The sequence below is a fragment of the Strix aluco genome, chromosome 1, assembly GCF_031877795.1.
Source record: "Strix aluco isolate bStrAlu1 chromosome 1, bStrAlu1.hap1, whole genome shotgun sequence".
Classification (NCBI taxonomy): domain Eukaryota; kingdom Metazoa; phylum Chordata; class Aves; order Strigiformes; family Strigidae; genus Strix; species Strix aluco.
The window spans coordinates 122,274,799-122,291,218 of NC_133931.1; the positions used below are offsets into that span (position 1 = coordinate 122,274,799).

A 16,420-nucleotide genomic window follows, 5' to 3' on the forward strand; every position below is an offset into this window, starting at 1 on the left:
GAAGTTTAGCACAATTTATCTCATCCTAGAATGAATGTTGAAAGTCACTAGAAGAACAATAACCCCAAAAATCCCATTTCTGTCTGTTCATTAAAATGGATGACTTGCTCAGATATAGCTGTTTGCACTTTAGACATGATACAGACATGATCTACACTACAGACATAAAGATATCAGAAATTAAATATTTTTGAGTTTCTCATTTCTGTGCTGAAATTCAGCACATGATAAGGACGTGTGTCAACATGCACTTGAAGGGACAACTGTATCGTTAATTTTGTTTTTCAGTGTGAACTGAAGTAAATCTCAAGAAGGGTCTTACTTTATACTTAACACAAATATTCATATTTTAATGGCAATCAGTGCTAGTTTAAAAAAAAACAAACCTAGTTTTTCACACCTGTGAAGAATAAATATCTATGTTCCGAAATGGATTGACAGCGATGAGAATGTCCCCAACATATGTGTAGATCTGATCCTTGGCGTAACCCTTCTGCAACTGCTCTGTTACTGTATTCTGATGGAGAAAGAATAGGAACATTGAATCACATGGGGAAAAAAAGAATATTAGGAAAATGTATAAAATATTTATATAGTTACAGTGAGTGAGGATAGAGAGGGAAGGTATTAATAGTCAGGGATACAACTGATCACGACCAAAAGTGAGTAACACTTTCAAATACACTGGCATTCCTAATTTTTTGTGCCTAAACTCACTCTGAACAGTTGTGGTGGTTTAGTCCCTGCCGGGGTTCGAGACCACGCGGCCGCTGCCCCTCCCTCACAAAGGGAGTGAAATAAAAAGCCCCGGGCTGAGATAAGGGGAGGTTTAATACAACAGTGCAACAGCAACAAAACAAACAACAACAACAATAACAGTAATAACAATGAACAGAGCAAGAAAATATACTGATACAGCAGTGAGGAGACCAATCGCACAAAACACACGTTCACTGATTCTCCCGTGCTCCCGCGCTTTGACACATGGAGGTGACGTCAGCATGGTATTGAATAACCCGGCTAGAGCTTCCCCCCACTGCTGGGGAAACTTAACCCTATCCTGGCTAAACCAGGACAACAATATATACTTACGGATCCCCAAGTGGCTGTAGAAAAATGAGTTAGTAAGTGCTCCTTTAATTCAATTAATCAAAGGTTTCCATGAGACTTCTGTCTTCATTTCTAACACCACAGCTTCATGTAACTCATCAAACAAGAGCCATATGCTTGAATTCATAACTGCCATTACAGCTACTCTAACATTACTCTCAGTTATGATAAGACACAGATGTTCAACTGGTTTGATCCTATTAATGTAAACAATCAGGCATCTTTCTATATAAACAACCAGTCTCTGCTGCGACTGTTCTTTGCTGCTGCAGAGATAGTTTTCCCTGAACCAAGAAAAAAGAAAGGCCCACTAGGGCCATACCCAATTTCTTGACATAATTTCCCTCAGCTTCTTCTGTACACAGGCCTGGGTATGTAAAGTGCCTGGTTAGGTTTCCAATCAAAACAGGTCATAGAGGTGGCTGAAGAAATCTAAACCAGCCTTGAGACTATACTGAGGTACATGTGAAAATATTTAGGCCTTATTCCCACTGGAACAGAATGACCAGCATCAGAGGACTACAGAAGGAAATGCTTTCCTCTGTATCCATCTGTTTGCAGCGTTGTGCACTGTGTTCTGGTTAATGCACTTAAAACCTGAATTTGCAACAGATGAAGAGGTTACATTTCCTTCACAGAAGAACATAAGGAGAAAATTTTGGTTTTCCATTGCCTTGATAAACAGTTCCCTTTTCGGTTTTAAATGCTAACTTGCTTTTGGCCGTAACCAGATTCACATTAACAGAATTTTTTAGGGGCATTTCTGCCATTTTTGAAATTATTTCTTGCATTGATAGAAAGTGTCCTGTTTTGCTCTTCTGATGGGGCTATCTAAACTGGAAGAAAAGTTTGAATGGAAGAAAGGAGTTCTGAGAAGCTGCCATTCATATGTTCATATGAAAGAGGTTTTAAACTGGATTGGATTTAGTAAAACATCATGTAGTCAATTGATGCCTTTAGGTGGAGGCTTCTTGAAGACTTTTCTGAGAACGCTCCACCTCTGAGGAGATGGGATATACTTCTGGTTCGTCCGATTTTTTGTGTGTCTTCTCTTAGCTTGGATTGTTTATATGCTTCATGGCAAAAGATAAAAAAGTCTTGCTAGCATATGGTTATTAGCAATATTAAAAAAATGCTTAAATCTGAGCTTTGTGCAGTAGATAAAGTTTGGATTAGCTCAATTATTATTAACTAAACATTAAGCTACTATAACCAAGCTCTTGGATGATGGAATACATTCTGTGGGCTGTTAGCATTACGGAGTTTACCAGCTCAAGAGCCACATTTTGTATTCTGGACTGACAAAGATACAATATATGAGAGAAGTTTTACAGATAAGAGAATGTGAATTATAGTCTATGCACAGCCCAGTAGAGGAAGAATGTCAGTTTGTTTACAACCACTGATGTCCTCTAAGACCTGCAGATAATGTGCTGTGGTCCAATTATTCTTTCTGGTCTTGAAGCTTGAAGCATAAACACAACAGACTTCCCCCCTCCCTTAAATATGTTCCCCTGTTCCTAGTGGACTCATTTTCAAACTTTGACAACCGGTGAGATTTGCATCCGTCATCAGAAGGCATTGAGGTCAGAGCCTCAGCTGACACAAATCGATCCCAATGCATCTCCACACCAAAGTAAGACAGTGAGAATCCAGCCTTGGAGAGTATGGCAAGCTAGTTTAAGACTACTCTAGATGTCCAAGAAACAGGGGAGAAGGTGCCTGTTCTTGGACCTGGGCCAATTTCAGGTTACCACATCATTGCAAACTAGATATTTAGCTGTAATAAAATTCAGTGATATAAATCCTGTTAAGCAAATGATGCTACAATACTGCTCAGTCTAAGGCTGTAACTGCAGAGGGTCTTTTAGCTTTTAGTTGGAACCATTCCTAACACAGTAAATCACATCTAAAGTATTTGGCATAACTGGTAAAATGCCATTGTACACTTAAACAATTGAAGTGTGACAACATAGTTGAACTTGAAAATCAACAGCACACCATTGTGTTTTAATATACAGTTACCTCCCTTCAGGAAAACATGAAAAAGGAGATTCTTACCTCATCCAGTACCTCCAAGGTTGCTAAATCATCTACCTCTTCCTGGTTTGAAACTAGTGATTTACTGTAGTTCCCTTTCTTTGTATGAATACGTTCAAATCTAGAAAAGACAGACATGCAATTTCCTGATATAAGAAAACTCAGAACAGATCTTCCATCTGTAACCATCTTGAAGGCAATTCAACCAAAACATTCCAGCTTTCCATTGTTCTGAATTCAAACACACAAATGTTTGAATAACAGGGCAGGATATAACTTCTTAGTGCAGCACACCTGTACTTGACAATTCAAAATCTATAGTTTGATCCCACAACTGATGACACCCCTACATCAGCTGCAAGATGGGATGTATGCGGTACAGAGAAAAAAAGAACATATTTATAAAGCATGTAACAGTCAAACTCTAGCACCTACCTGTAAAAAGAAAAAGCAACCCACATAAAAATTATGAAAAATAATTTTCGATAAAAAACAAGGGGTGTATGATGAAATAGTATGGCAAGGATGATGCAGACAAAGCATTCAGTATGGAAACACTTCTAGCTTAATAATGACAATGCTCTAAAGCCTGGCTGAGATGACCACACTGTAGAGCAAAGTGCTACAGAACCACTGGGGTATGTGAAATACATCCTGACCAACAAGAATTTTCTTGGACAGGAAAAAAAAATCATACAAAATAAATTTCAAATCTTTTTCTTATCAGGCTTAAACTTCAATTAAGTTTGTCTTATAGTGAAATTTCTTTTCTCTTTTAATCAAACCAAAGAAAACTTTATGCAGTCTTATAGAAATCAGCAAGAAAAAATTCCCCAACACTTGGATCATTCTCTATTCAAGAGTAAAGGCATTGCTAAACAAAGCAAAATCAGCAGAAAATGAAAGGTTTACAATTCACATTAGTTATACTTGCTTTATGAGATGAAGGAAAATCAGGGAAAGGGAAACTGCATGAGTAACAGCAGGGTTCACAAACTAAATCAAGCTCAGATGTGCAATATGGCACAAGCACAGAAAGACTATCAAGTAAATCCAATCTCCTGATAGGACCTCACTCCCCTTGATACTATAGGTAGGAAGGCACATCTCAAATACATGGAACATGTACCTTGGTAAACTACGACGGCAGGGAAACTGTGTTGTGTGAAACACACTCTTTACCTTGATTCCAGACAAGACCAGGGAAATCCTTTACTTAATTTTGACAGTTGGATATATGGCATGAGTAAAAGCAGGCAGGTGTTTTCTACTCAGGCAAGAACTTTAATATACAGTGCACAGAAGACAGGAGAAAGAGGGCACTTGCATCAAGATGGAAAGTTAGAATGAATGAACATCACACTGATGGGGCAAGCTAAGAGACTTCTGAACCCCCACAGTAAGATTTACTGCAGAGTTTAATGGGCTATACTCATTCCACGAACATCACCTACTTTATGGGTGCTACTTCAGGCCACGCAGGCTGTGCACTGATGTGGCATGCAGGTGCAGAAAGTCAAGCAGGCACCCACTTGGCATCAGTTACTGATTGCCAGGACTGAAAAGGGGCTGGAAGAAATGGGCAAATGATGCCCTCCCAAACTGTGAGTGCAATCAAGATCTGAATGATGGAAGTGCAGGCATGAATGCACTTCATCTAGCGTTTCTTCCAATTTCTCTTGTCTCTATGATTCCCTGAGGGTGGCAGAATAGCCCTGTCCTCACCCAGGTGCCAGTAATGGAGCAGTTTCTTCCTCCCTTAGGCAGGTGCCAGCCACCACTGGAGTTTTTCCACTGTCCAGAGTGCAAAGGCAGGAGTTTCACACCCACAGCTGGCTAATTCTGCAACGTTAATATCAGGACACAAACATGTAAGACTTCATTGCAAGAGCTAGCACAGTTTCACAGTCTCTGTGCCAATAGCACAGCCCAGCACCCAGTGTGGAGGCTAAGTGAACAGGAAACACAATGAACAGTATGGATCAACAGGATCTACATTGCCCTGATGGAAGAGAGGCACCAAGTCTTGCCAGTAGCCAACAGCTATTTTGCAGATACTCTCTAACTGTTGTTAGGACCCTGGAGCTGCATGAGAAAGCAACCTGCTTCCAAATGTTTTCTTTCTTTCTTTCAGTATTCACTACAGGCCAAAAAAGGCTGTTGTAGATACAGTAAGGATGATGGTGAGGCTAAATTACACAGAGGTGAAAAGCAATGAGAATACTACAGAGCACAGTACCAGAGCCTTATTACTGCCTTGCAGCACAGAACAGGCAACATCGTGGGTCTATTCCAACATCAGCAGTGCAAACAGGTAAAAAAAGATGCAGGAGGAGCATGTGTCTGTGTGGGGGAAGAAAGGCAGCTTTTGCTGCCATAAACCCATAACCGGGCTGTCATTTGATATGTATTTAAATACGTTGAAGCAGAAAACACACAGGAACACAAGCAGGCAGCATCAAAAGGGATGGGTCTGGTGTAAAGCAATCCCAACTCTCCTAGGTCCAACCTCTTCTTCCCTTTCCTTTGGAACCCATTTGTACTGCAAGAGCTGTCCTTGTAGTACTGTCCTTGCAATAACACTGTGAAACAATTTTTGGTGTATGTACCTCCAGGTTGTATTATAAAGGATGTGGCAATATTAAGATTTAAATCAACTCTTTGGCCTTGAATGGTCTGCTGCTGCTTGATTTGCATTTACCAGCTAAAGGATATCACTGCATTCAAAGCCAGAGTTGCAGGCAGAATCCTACCCCCTCAATAGAAATCTGTCCCCTCTATAACCCACCCTTTTTATACCTCTTTTTAACAGTTTCAGTTGAAAATTTAAATTTGAACAGTTGAAATACCTTCTCCTTTGTTCCTGCACAAAGGTCATTTTGTGACCAGAGGATGCATCTAGTATCAGTATGACTTTGAGAAAGAGCTATCAATCTGTACGTGAGAGAAAGATGCGGGAACTGCAGGATACGTCAAGCTCTGCTGTTCTATTTTTTCCATTGCCAAAGGAAGACCCCAAACAAGACATCTGTCAAGTTATGCTTCCATTTCTGGTGGAATTGTTACACATTGAATACACTTTAAAAAAAAAAAAAAGTTACTGCATATCACTGAGAGAGTATTTCCCAAGATTTGTTTCAATTACCATTTTCATTTAATGTAGGAAGTTAACAACTGCCTTGCAGGAAGGGAAGGGAATGCTCCAGTCATGAAGACTTTTCTTTTTCTACTATTTTTTCTTTTCTTTTAAGGAAATGATCTCTATTTATGCAAGGGAAGTTTAATTACATAAAATTGATTCTCTTGTAATCCTCTTCAGCTGACATTATGAGAACACTAGTGCTTGTTAAACTAGATTATATTCTCCATTCTTCAGAGTACAGCAGAGCAGCAGATTTGCAGAACACAATATTTTTCTGTTTTGCTGTCAAAGGGCACAGACCCCTCAAGGGCAGCTATACTGCTTCACTTGCTAGAATTTCAACCACTTAAAAAACCCCACATCAGTACTGTTGACATCAATGCTGAAATTTCATTATCGTCATGCTGATAGACATTGTGAACTGAAATAGCCAATGTTTCTCTGTTCTGTTCAGAAATTATTTGTTGGAGGCATTAGATCTTACAGCCATGCTCGACAAGCAATTCAAGCAGCTGAAGGCCAGAAACATCAACCCAGTATGGAAAAGAAAATGAGTCAAGGCAGCATTGTTTCTGTGCATCCTCCTTCACACCCCCCTGCTTATCTTTCAAGATTCTGTTAAATCAAAATAAGCCAACTGCAGCTTTTTCTTCCTCAAATTGTCAGAATGTATTTAAGAGATTTCTGATAGTTCCAAAAATACCATGAAAAGGGAAGTGTGACTCATGATGCCCTGTTGAACTCTCTGCCTGAACTGGTTGGAGAATCATCTACAGACTTAAAACTGACAGCAAAAGGACTGGCCTTAGCCTGGGTGTAAAGAAACTAAAAATAATTAAGTTTTCTGTAAGGTGAAGGTGGGAACAGCCGTACACTTCCCAGTAGTTACAAATAGCATTAAAAGTGACAAAGCAAAAGAAGCAACACAGATAAACCTGTACAGGATCTGTCATTGCTGATGATTCTATTTCTCTGGAAGCTGCACAGAGCAATATTAATTCAAATCAAAATTTTGTCTTCAACAGATGTATCTGGTGAACTATGCTTAAACAAAACTATAGTCTTACATCTATGCACAATCTGTACCTGGATTTAGAAAAGTGTATTGATAAGACTCCAGCTGTGTCTGCACAATGCTTTGCAGACAAACCTGTGCTCCCTCTATGTTTAAATGATTGCACAGCACTGGCTGCAGTCTCAGGGAGCTGTGCTCAAGCTTATGCAATGTTGCTGAGAGCACAGTGCTGCAGGGCTTTTGATTCAGAGGGGGCCCATGTCCAGCCAGTTCGGTCATGTCCTCCTCTGCACAATCTGTTTGCCAAAGTCTGTGCTGGTTTATCATGCCCTGCAAAAAAGCAGATTATTGGTCCTTCATAACAGCCTCAAGAAATGGCTGTATCCCTGACAAATTTCAGGGAGAAATATTTGTTAACTGAGCAAATAAGAGAACTCTAAAAGAACTCTGGGATTAGTTCTTTATTGCCATTACGCGTCAGGCCCATGCTCTATGGTCAGAACCATACTGATAAGATGAAGAAGCTCCAAAAATAAGCGATGCCTGATGAGGTATCCCACCTTCAGGAGAAATGAGTTGCTGAGCAAGTGGACTGACACAACAGTAAAGTAGCAGTTGCAGAGCCCAGGGAGTCCTGAATGCAGGAGGAACTTCTTCCTCCTGTTTTGCTTCAGGAGGTAAACTATTCTTCATTCAGGCATTGCTGCTGCCCATTGTATTGTATGGAAGTATATTCTTATTCTGCTGTAGACATGTGTATTAGCTAGAAGCATATGGGACTGGAGATCTGCTTATTCCAAGGCCTGTGCTGCGAGAAACTATTGCTTCTACAGCCTGAGAGCACTTTGCAGCACAGCCAACCTACACAGAAGTGTCCTCAATGCAGGAATATACATTCCTTGTTGGTACAACAAAGCCCACACTGAGTTACAGGAGAGGAAGTGGCTTGAAGTGCTCAAGGCTTAGTCCAGAACTCCAAAGCCTCAGGTTTAAGCCTCTCCTCCAATACAGATTACATCTGGAGACCTTGACCAAGTCGGCACTGGACTCTGGGTGAGCTATCTGCTCCTCATACTGCCTTTGTTAAGCTAGTGTGGTATCTCCTACCCTCCGCTACAGCTTTTCCTGCAGAGTTGAGCTTGAAGGAATGCTACCAGCTGCTTTCCATTGTCAGGATGAGTCAGAGAGACAGAAAGAAAGAACACCCAGAAAATAAGTGACACAAATCTGCACAATCAGGGAAAGTCATGGAAGGCAACTGTATGGCACTCCCTGCTTTTAACAGGATTGAATAAATTGACAACTTTGTGCATGTTGTATGTGAACTTCTAGGAACTTACCTCCCTGAACTTTCCAAACAGTTAAATAGAGCAACTGTTTAGCACTCTGTCACCGGATTTCAGTTCTATCACTACATGGCCAGCATAAAAGGACAAAATCTTAGGAGACAATTCAGCTCACCCAAAAGCCCTTTCTCTGAATCTCTTTGCAGTAGAATGAGTCTCTTTTCCATATTTATTTAGACAGCATATAAAGATGAGGCTCTTAACTTGGGGACCAGTCAGTTGCTGAAATCTAGGTGCAGTGAATATCCCTTGCATATGCAGCTCATTCTGGAATGAGTCATAATTCCCAGGAACTACACATTGTACTAATCATTGCATATTTCTGCAGAGATTATTGTAAAAGCAGTCAAGATTAAGACAGCCAAACAACTCAAGATAAAAGTCTTACAAGCCTGTCAGGTGTACATGCGACAGTTCTGAAGGCCGTTTCAAAGACAGCTATTTCTGTTGCAAAGTGAAACTCTTTGCTATGCAGTTTTTTTCCCTCATTTGGCCTAGCAAGAAGTATATTTTTAGAACAGTTTTGGGGTATATGCTGCAGCACTTATTTCTAATAATTATTTTCATTACTAATGGTAAATTTTAACAGCTATAATGTGACATACAGGAATGTAAGTATGTGATCAAAGGATTTGCTAAATATGAGGGGAAACTTAAGCAGTGTCCAAAGGTGAATGATCAGGCTCAAATAAGGTTATTGTTTCTTCATTAGGGAATTTGTCTTATTTTCATTAAAGACTGTGCAATAAAGTCTGTTATTGTGCTTTTTGTGTCACTATCAACACAGGAAAGAATCGGAATACAGTATTTAAAGAGCTAAGTGGTCCCAAGGACTGGAGTAACAGATACAGGGTGAAATTTATTTGTATAAAACCTCAAGATCATACTACTAGGATGTAACAGAATTTTTTCTATTAGTTGAAAGTTCATCAATTTGAAAAGACTGAGGGAAAAGAAGTATCAGGATGATTATGAGTTGTGAACCCCTCTGAAAGAGGCAAATACCACCTTATGAAGTTGCACAATGAAATAGGCTTTTCTTGCCACAGCCATGACAAAGGCAACTCTTGCAGAAGCCCAAGGCCCTTGTCCTGAAGGTGACTCTCCTCACCAGGAATTCACAGTTCAGTGAACCCAAATGCTAAACAAAAAACCAAGAATTAATTGCACTTAGTATTCAACTTTGCCTGCTTTACCTCCTCCCTAACGTGAATTTATCTCCTATAGCTTACTTCATCATTCCAAACAGCAGATTTTAGAGACGTTTCAGTCAAGATGCTATGGGAAAATGCTAATATATCAAGCTCTTCCCATTGTAATTTCAGCTTGAGATCTAAGCTAGGAAAGGTTAAATTGCAAACACGTATTTTTAGCATACAGAAGTGATGACTTCAGAGAAAAATGTATTGCATTTGCTCAAAGTAAAAAAGTGGAATTTGTAATGAAGCTCATTGCTAGTACTGATGCTTTTTTGAGCCTCTAGTAGCACAAGGTATGTTAGTGCTGTAAGACTGTTCAGAGGCTACTGAAAAAACAGTACAATTTTCATCACCTTCATTAAGTCTGGAGCAGGTCTATGGCATATGGCCATTTAAAGTTTTATCAGCATAAGTTGAGATTTCTCTGGTTACTCAGGAGGCTGGTGGGCTCTGTTCCTCTTGCTAGGTGTTTAGAAAGGATGCAGTACAATGCGGAACCTAAAACTATGTTCCTCTTCACTAGAATAACAACAATAGGAAGGTTCAGAGGGTCCACTGTAATGCCCTAATGACTCAGTGACTTCACAATGTTAGAAAATACCTCAGGACAATGGCGTTAATGGGAGTGACTGTAAGGTGACTCCACTCTCTGCCTGGACATCACACACCCTTCCTAAGCAGACCTAGTGCACAAAGACTGGATCTGAGGATCTGGCCTTCTGCAAAAACCTCTGAGAATATGACATAACCTAACATGATCTCTTCTTTTTGAACTATATCAACTGCACATTCAACAAACAACAAGATATGATCACAAGCTCATCAACAGACTACCACTGCAAGAAGGCAGTCAGAACCAAATTAAACCTCAGCATGCTGGGCAAACAGGGTGACTTGATTTTGAGTGAAAAGAGGAATAGTGCACACAGGAAGACCCAATAGCTGGACCTCAGCTATTAACTTCCAGGCATTTTTCTTTATTCTTTTGAAATACAAAAATTTTACCAATAAAGTTGAATTTGAAGAGGAAAGGAAACACATACTGAGAAAATAACTGGATTTCTTAGTTTCAGCTTTAAGCTAATGTTACCAAATTTACTGAATTTATATGCCATGCCCATTTATACAGCACGACACCAAGTAGGAGGATTTCTTCTGTCAGTGGAACGAAGAGTTCTTTAATCCCTCAAACTACCTGCCTCCCAGTTGCAAGAAGCAAGAGAGCTATGCCTTCAAATTATGGACTGAGAGAGCATGAGCTGGAGATCAGGAAGGAGCTTTACAAGGAAAGTTGCCAGCAACTGGTGAAAGTTTAGCAATTCCACAGTATCGACCTAATATGTCAGTGTGAAAACAGTCCCAGAACAGGATAATCGAGAAGAGAAAGCCAGGAGATTTTAAGATGAGACTCTTCCAGGTGACTTGTCACTACACAGCCTATGTCTTGACTTTGAATCAGATTTACATGGTACTTCTGTACAGACACTGCTTTTGACACCATTTGCTCTGTGCAGATTGAAGGTCAGAAGATACATATGATTAGTATTTAAAGACTTTTTAAAAAGTATGACTATCGAATTCAAAGATCTTTGTATAATCTTTTTATCATTCAACAGCAGAAACAACAAATGCTATCCTGTATTAATGTCCTTTACAGGCCTGGAATTCTAATTTTTTCTGACATGAAATCATGTACATACTTTACTACAGTTTCAGCTACTGGAAAATAATGTCTGCTTTTCTTGCTTGGACAGAGATAGCAATAGATATTAAGATAGGTATTCTTACTGTTTCTAGGACAAGGCTAATCGTTTCAAGCATGCACTGCTAAGAAAGAGAATCTTCCAGCAAAAGTAGTTAATAAATGTGTTAAAGCTGAAGTGATTATAGGTACAGTGACTGTAAAACGTGATTTTTACTTCCAGTATTTCATGCTACCTTCATCAATCTCAGATATGAAAAGATTTGGTTAAATCAATGCAAATGAAATTTAAGCTAGTATCAGTCTACTTTTAGCATTTTAAACCGCTAAACTGAAATAGGGACCAAGCTATTAGTTTAACCATGCCATTTAAATTACACCCTTCTTAAATAAGTAAATTTTTTTGCGCAGTTTCAGATAATAAATTATTATTATTTTCAGAGAGAAAATTCTGTCTTCCTTTGGGAAAATTTCTGTAGAAATTACTCTTGATCAACTGTAAAAGCATAGGTGACTTCATCACATAGTAATACATTCCCTTAAACTCTGGTTCATGTGAAGAGTGATCAGTTAACAAAATACAGTCTAAACAGGATGGAGAAAATACCAACAGATCATCCTGTTCCTGTGCCATTTGACTGCTCTATGCACATGCAAATTGAGCCACTTTCTTTATGTTTGTATTGTATAGGAAAAGAAAGTTAATGTAATTTGCTTTATGCAGCATTTACATGAAAAAAATCAAAGGATTTTGAAAAAAAATAGAACTTCGTAGAAAACAAACATATGAGTCTTACAAAATGGGTAAAAAAGCTCACAATACTTAATTGACTTAGAAGGTCGATTTTCAAACACTATTTAGGCTTTGAAAGGACCAGTGTCACAAGTGTCATCAGGATTTCAATTCATATAATTTAGTGTTTTAGACTTATTTTACCAGATACCATTTCCCTGTGGTTTATAAATATATACTTTTTAAAGTCTGGAGTATGTCGCTGTTTTAGTGCTCAGCACTGACACCCAATAAGCTTATTTCAATTCCAGAATCTTTCTGGATTAAGCAAATGTCAAGTCTGCACCACACAGAACATACAAATCCAGTCTGAGGCTTAAATTTAAGCCAACTGCATAGTTTTTTACTGAAATGCCAGAAAAGAGAAACTACTACTCATCCCACATCCACTTAAAGTCCAAGAAAACTTGAAAATAGTAAATTATTTAGAAATATACTTTTTATTATTATCTTCAAAGGATAAGGTAAATAGAAAATTCTCCAAAATTAGAACTGAAGACTGCTGTATATATAGTTACTATAAATATGTGTGAAAGGAAATGTGGCAGATTTTAGTAAGCTTTTTCCATACAGATGATAATGACAAAATGTCTTTTCAATTTGATCTTTCATTTAAAAAAAAATTCTCATCCTTTACCTTGAAGCACAGGTGCAGTCATACCAGTAGTATATCAATAATAATCTACTATATCACATCTGATATATTACTTCAGTGTACTGGGTGTTTTTTTCTAAATTGTAAAATTGAGCCAAGCCATTTTCAGTTATTTTAAATAGAAGCCATCAGGTGCTAAGTGATTTTTTTATTCAGAAATTATATTACTAAACACTAGTGGAAGAAAGAAAGTATCTATTCAATAAGACATAAGATTTGAAGTTTGCAAAACAAAGTATGGTACCACTATCACTTCTTTCAGTCAGTAGCATCAAATTCTTGCCATAACCTGACTAGTAATTTTTAGCATACTTGCTTAAACTAAACATTAGCTGACCATGCAAACGTAAGAAAATGCCTAGTATTAATTTCACCTAACCTTAGCTTTCTGAAAGCTGGGATACTAATCTGCATCTTGAGTCACAGGAGAAAGGGGAGGCACTTCTAAAGATTACTTCACCCCATGTGTGAAACATGATGCCCCTCTCTTTCCATTGGCTCTATAGAGGACCCCAAAGATTAAGCTCTCTATTTTTTGGCCAGCTAAAGTTATGAGAGGTGAATCTTTCTCTGAATGCTAGCCATTCTGAAACAGTGAAAGTATCAAAATTGTCCCAACTGGTCTACTTTTTAGATACTTTTACCTTGCCTTTTCAGTGACTCCCATTTGTTGATGAACATCAATAAATTCCATGAGTTGCCTTTGTAGCACGTTTTCTTTTCCTTCAATTTGCTTAATAAAATCATGCTGCAAAAGACTAGATACTGTCGGACGCTTCTCATAATCTTTAGTCAAGCACCTGTACTGGCAGAAAAAGCACATGATCGTTGAGGGATCACTGTTAAGTTTTGAAATGCTTGTCTGTAGTTCATTCATGACTCCATAACAAATATATCCATCTTAACCACAACAGCTCTGTACTGAAAATTGTTAAGATTTCACAGAATTGATGAATCCAAGAAGTTAAATTACTGCATTTTAAAAATAAATATTATTTTAATTAAGAAAAACACAAATGTCAAGTGTTTTAAAATGTTGTTATTTCATGTTTTAAATCTGGAGCCTCACTTGGAAGTCAAAATGGATTTACAATCTAGGTTTTTAAGGAAGAGTATTAGTAGCAACAGATTCCCACAGAGAATACAAAGATATTTTACACATGACATTTACACATGTTCCATATTCAGCTACAGTGATCTCAGTTGTTACTCACTTGTTAATGAAGTCATTGAATTCAGGTGACCACAGTTCAGGCTGCTGTAGCGTTGGAGGAGGATTCCTGCAAAGGTCAGTGTCATGATAAGTTAATAAGCTACTCTCTTGACAAAAACAGTGTGTGAAGGCAGGCTGAGTAATGAGTTTTAGAAGGCCACTGAAAAAAGATATTGATTTCCACTGGTAAAAGGAGCATGGGTAGATGATACAATGCCTCACTGGTTCTCCTACTTTACATAACTAACAAGGAGGAACAGCATGGAGATGATCTATCAAGCATAGCTAAGAATCATTATATTTTTTTCAATCAAATCAATAAACAGAAACGAAACTAACAACCCATTAATCACTATTCACTTATAACAGCAAGTTTCTCTTTTCAAGCCTGAAACAATATACTTTCTTAAGATGATTTTTAAAAATAAATTCTATTTTAAGTTTTCCCAGAAGGACTGAATTAATCAACTTGCTGAACAAAATGTCAGAAGGAACCAGCTCTTAACTATTTCTCATTCATCAGAAGCTAATCAGAAGTCAAGTCAAGGACTAAATACAGATCTATTGTAAATAAATACTACTTTCTTTTCTGTTGCTAGAGCTGTTTATTCTAGGTGTTAATTTGGTTCAAATTGTTTTCACAGTCTTCTTCCATTCAGAGGTGCCATTTTCACTGAGTATAGTCATAAAGACAAAAGGAATGACCTATAGACAAGGTGACTTGTCTATTTTCAATCAAATGTCATAACTGCTTTTCTTTAAGTGCTGCTTAATGTTTGCTCTATCACTTTCAGGTTTTACTTAACGGAATGAAAAGGTATTGATCTTATATTTGCTCCAGGGCAGAAAGGTGCCCAGTATTTGTAAGGGTATAAGCCAGATGTTTTCTTGAAGGCCTAGCTGAAATGACTGACCACAGCAGTTTGTAACTGCTTTTCCCATAGCAGCTAAAGGTAAGAAGAGCATTCATGCTCTGCTTCAGTGCCAAGTCAGCAAAAATTTCTTAAACCTGAAGGTAATTTAAACTAATTTGGGTGACTTGGCTGAAAAGGACTTGAAGCACTCATGTATACTATATGGTCTCAACTGTTGTGGTACTCCTCCAGCTGTTAGAGTGAAATCCACAAACTGCTGCATGATCATCCCCTATGGACTTTGAGATGGATGTTCTCTGAAACGCTGCAAGTGGCATTTTGGGTACTTTTATCTCCAGCTTCAAAGAAAACACAAGAAGTTGCTATTTGCACTGCCCAGGGACAGCAACACTGGAACTGCCAGGAGCAGCACAAGCTAATGGAAAGTGGCAGCCTAAATATATGTGAGTGTTTGAACAATATTTTGCTTGAAAGGACATGAGATAACTCTTGAGGACAGGTATGGGGCCTGTTCACCATACTCAGGCATACTCAGACTCTGCATTTCTAAATAAGTTATTCACTTCTTCATAAGTCATTCTTTGTAACAGAATATATCGGACTCAGCTAAGCCCCTCTGCTCTGCAATATTGGGCAGCAGTCCACTCAGGAGAAGGCCTTATGGCTTTTTCTCACATGTAGCCCCAGTCAGTTCTGAGCTTCTCAATTGTGCCCATGGTTGAAGCAGAGCCTGCAGAAAATACAGCTGGACAAAGTATTTCTAACCTCCTCCTAGTATAAATAATATGAAGAAACTCCACAAACTTATACAGTCTAAGTTTGAAGAAAGTAACAGTTAAAGAAAAAGTTCAGTCTAACTTGACAAGAAATAAACACATCAAGATATTACCTTGGTATTTTGAAGAGTGCCCTCATAGGGTGCAAATCAGCAAGGGGTGGATCTCCATCTCCCAACTCTATTGCAGTAATACCCAGTGACCACGCATCACATCTGGCATCATAGGAGCTATCTAGCTGCTGCTCACAGGCAATCACCTGTTGGAGTAAAAGACTGGGATGGTCACTGGATGGTCAAATGTCCAAATTTAAGAGTACACCCACAGTAGGGGGGAATCTCATACAGGATGGAGATACTTGGTGAAATAAACACACTTGCACATATTTAGCAAGGTAAAGCATCCTGTTGCTGAAAAAAATCAATGTTTAAACTAAGGAAAGCAGGTGTCCATGAACACCAGGTTCTCTGACCAGATGTTCCCTGATCTGACAAAAGGGTGCAAATCCTTGGCTTTTGCAGCTGAAGGTGGTCAACTGCATCCCATGGCTGAGG

At 38.6% G+C, this 16,420-nt stretch overlaps 1 protein-coding gene across 7 annotated transcripts in view; it reads right to left on the reverse strand.

Moving 5' to 3' along the window:
* Positions 1-16,420, reverse strand: part of MYO3A (myosin IIIA) — a 125,668-nt gene that overhangs the window by 56,578 nt on the left and 52,670 nt on the right. For 6 of the 7 annotated variants that reach the window (XR_012624277.1, XR_012624278.1, XR_012624279.1 and 3 more), the window contains exons 7-11: positions 15,980-16,125; positions 14,217-14,282; positions 13,647-13,802; positions 3,172-3,271; positions 401-517 (exon numbers count right to left, since the gene is read on the reverse strand). Coding sequence is in view for 4 of the 7 variants with exons in the window: in XM_074833703.1 (XP_074689804.1) it covers positions 401-517; positions 3,172-3,271; positions 13,647-13,802; positions 14,217-14,282; positions 15,980-16,125 (585 nt within the window). In the remaining 3 variants the exon portion in view is untranslated. Of the gene's footprint in view, positions 1-400; positions 518-3,171; positions 3,272-13,646; positions 13,808-14,216; positions 14,283-15,979; positions 16,126-16,420 lie in introns of those variants that run through there. The other variant, XM_074833744.1, reaches the window with a different exon arrangement.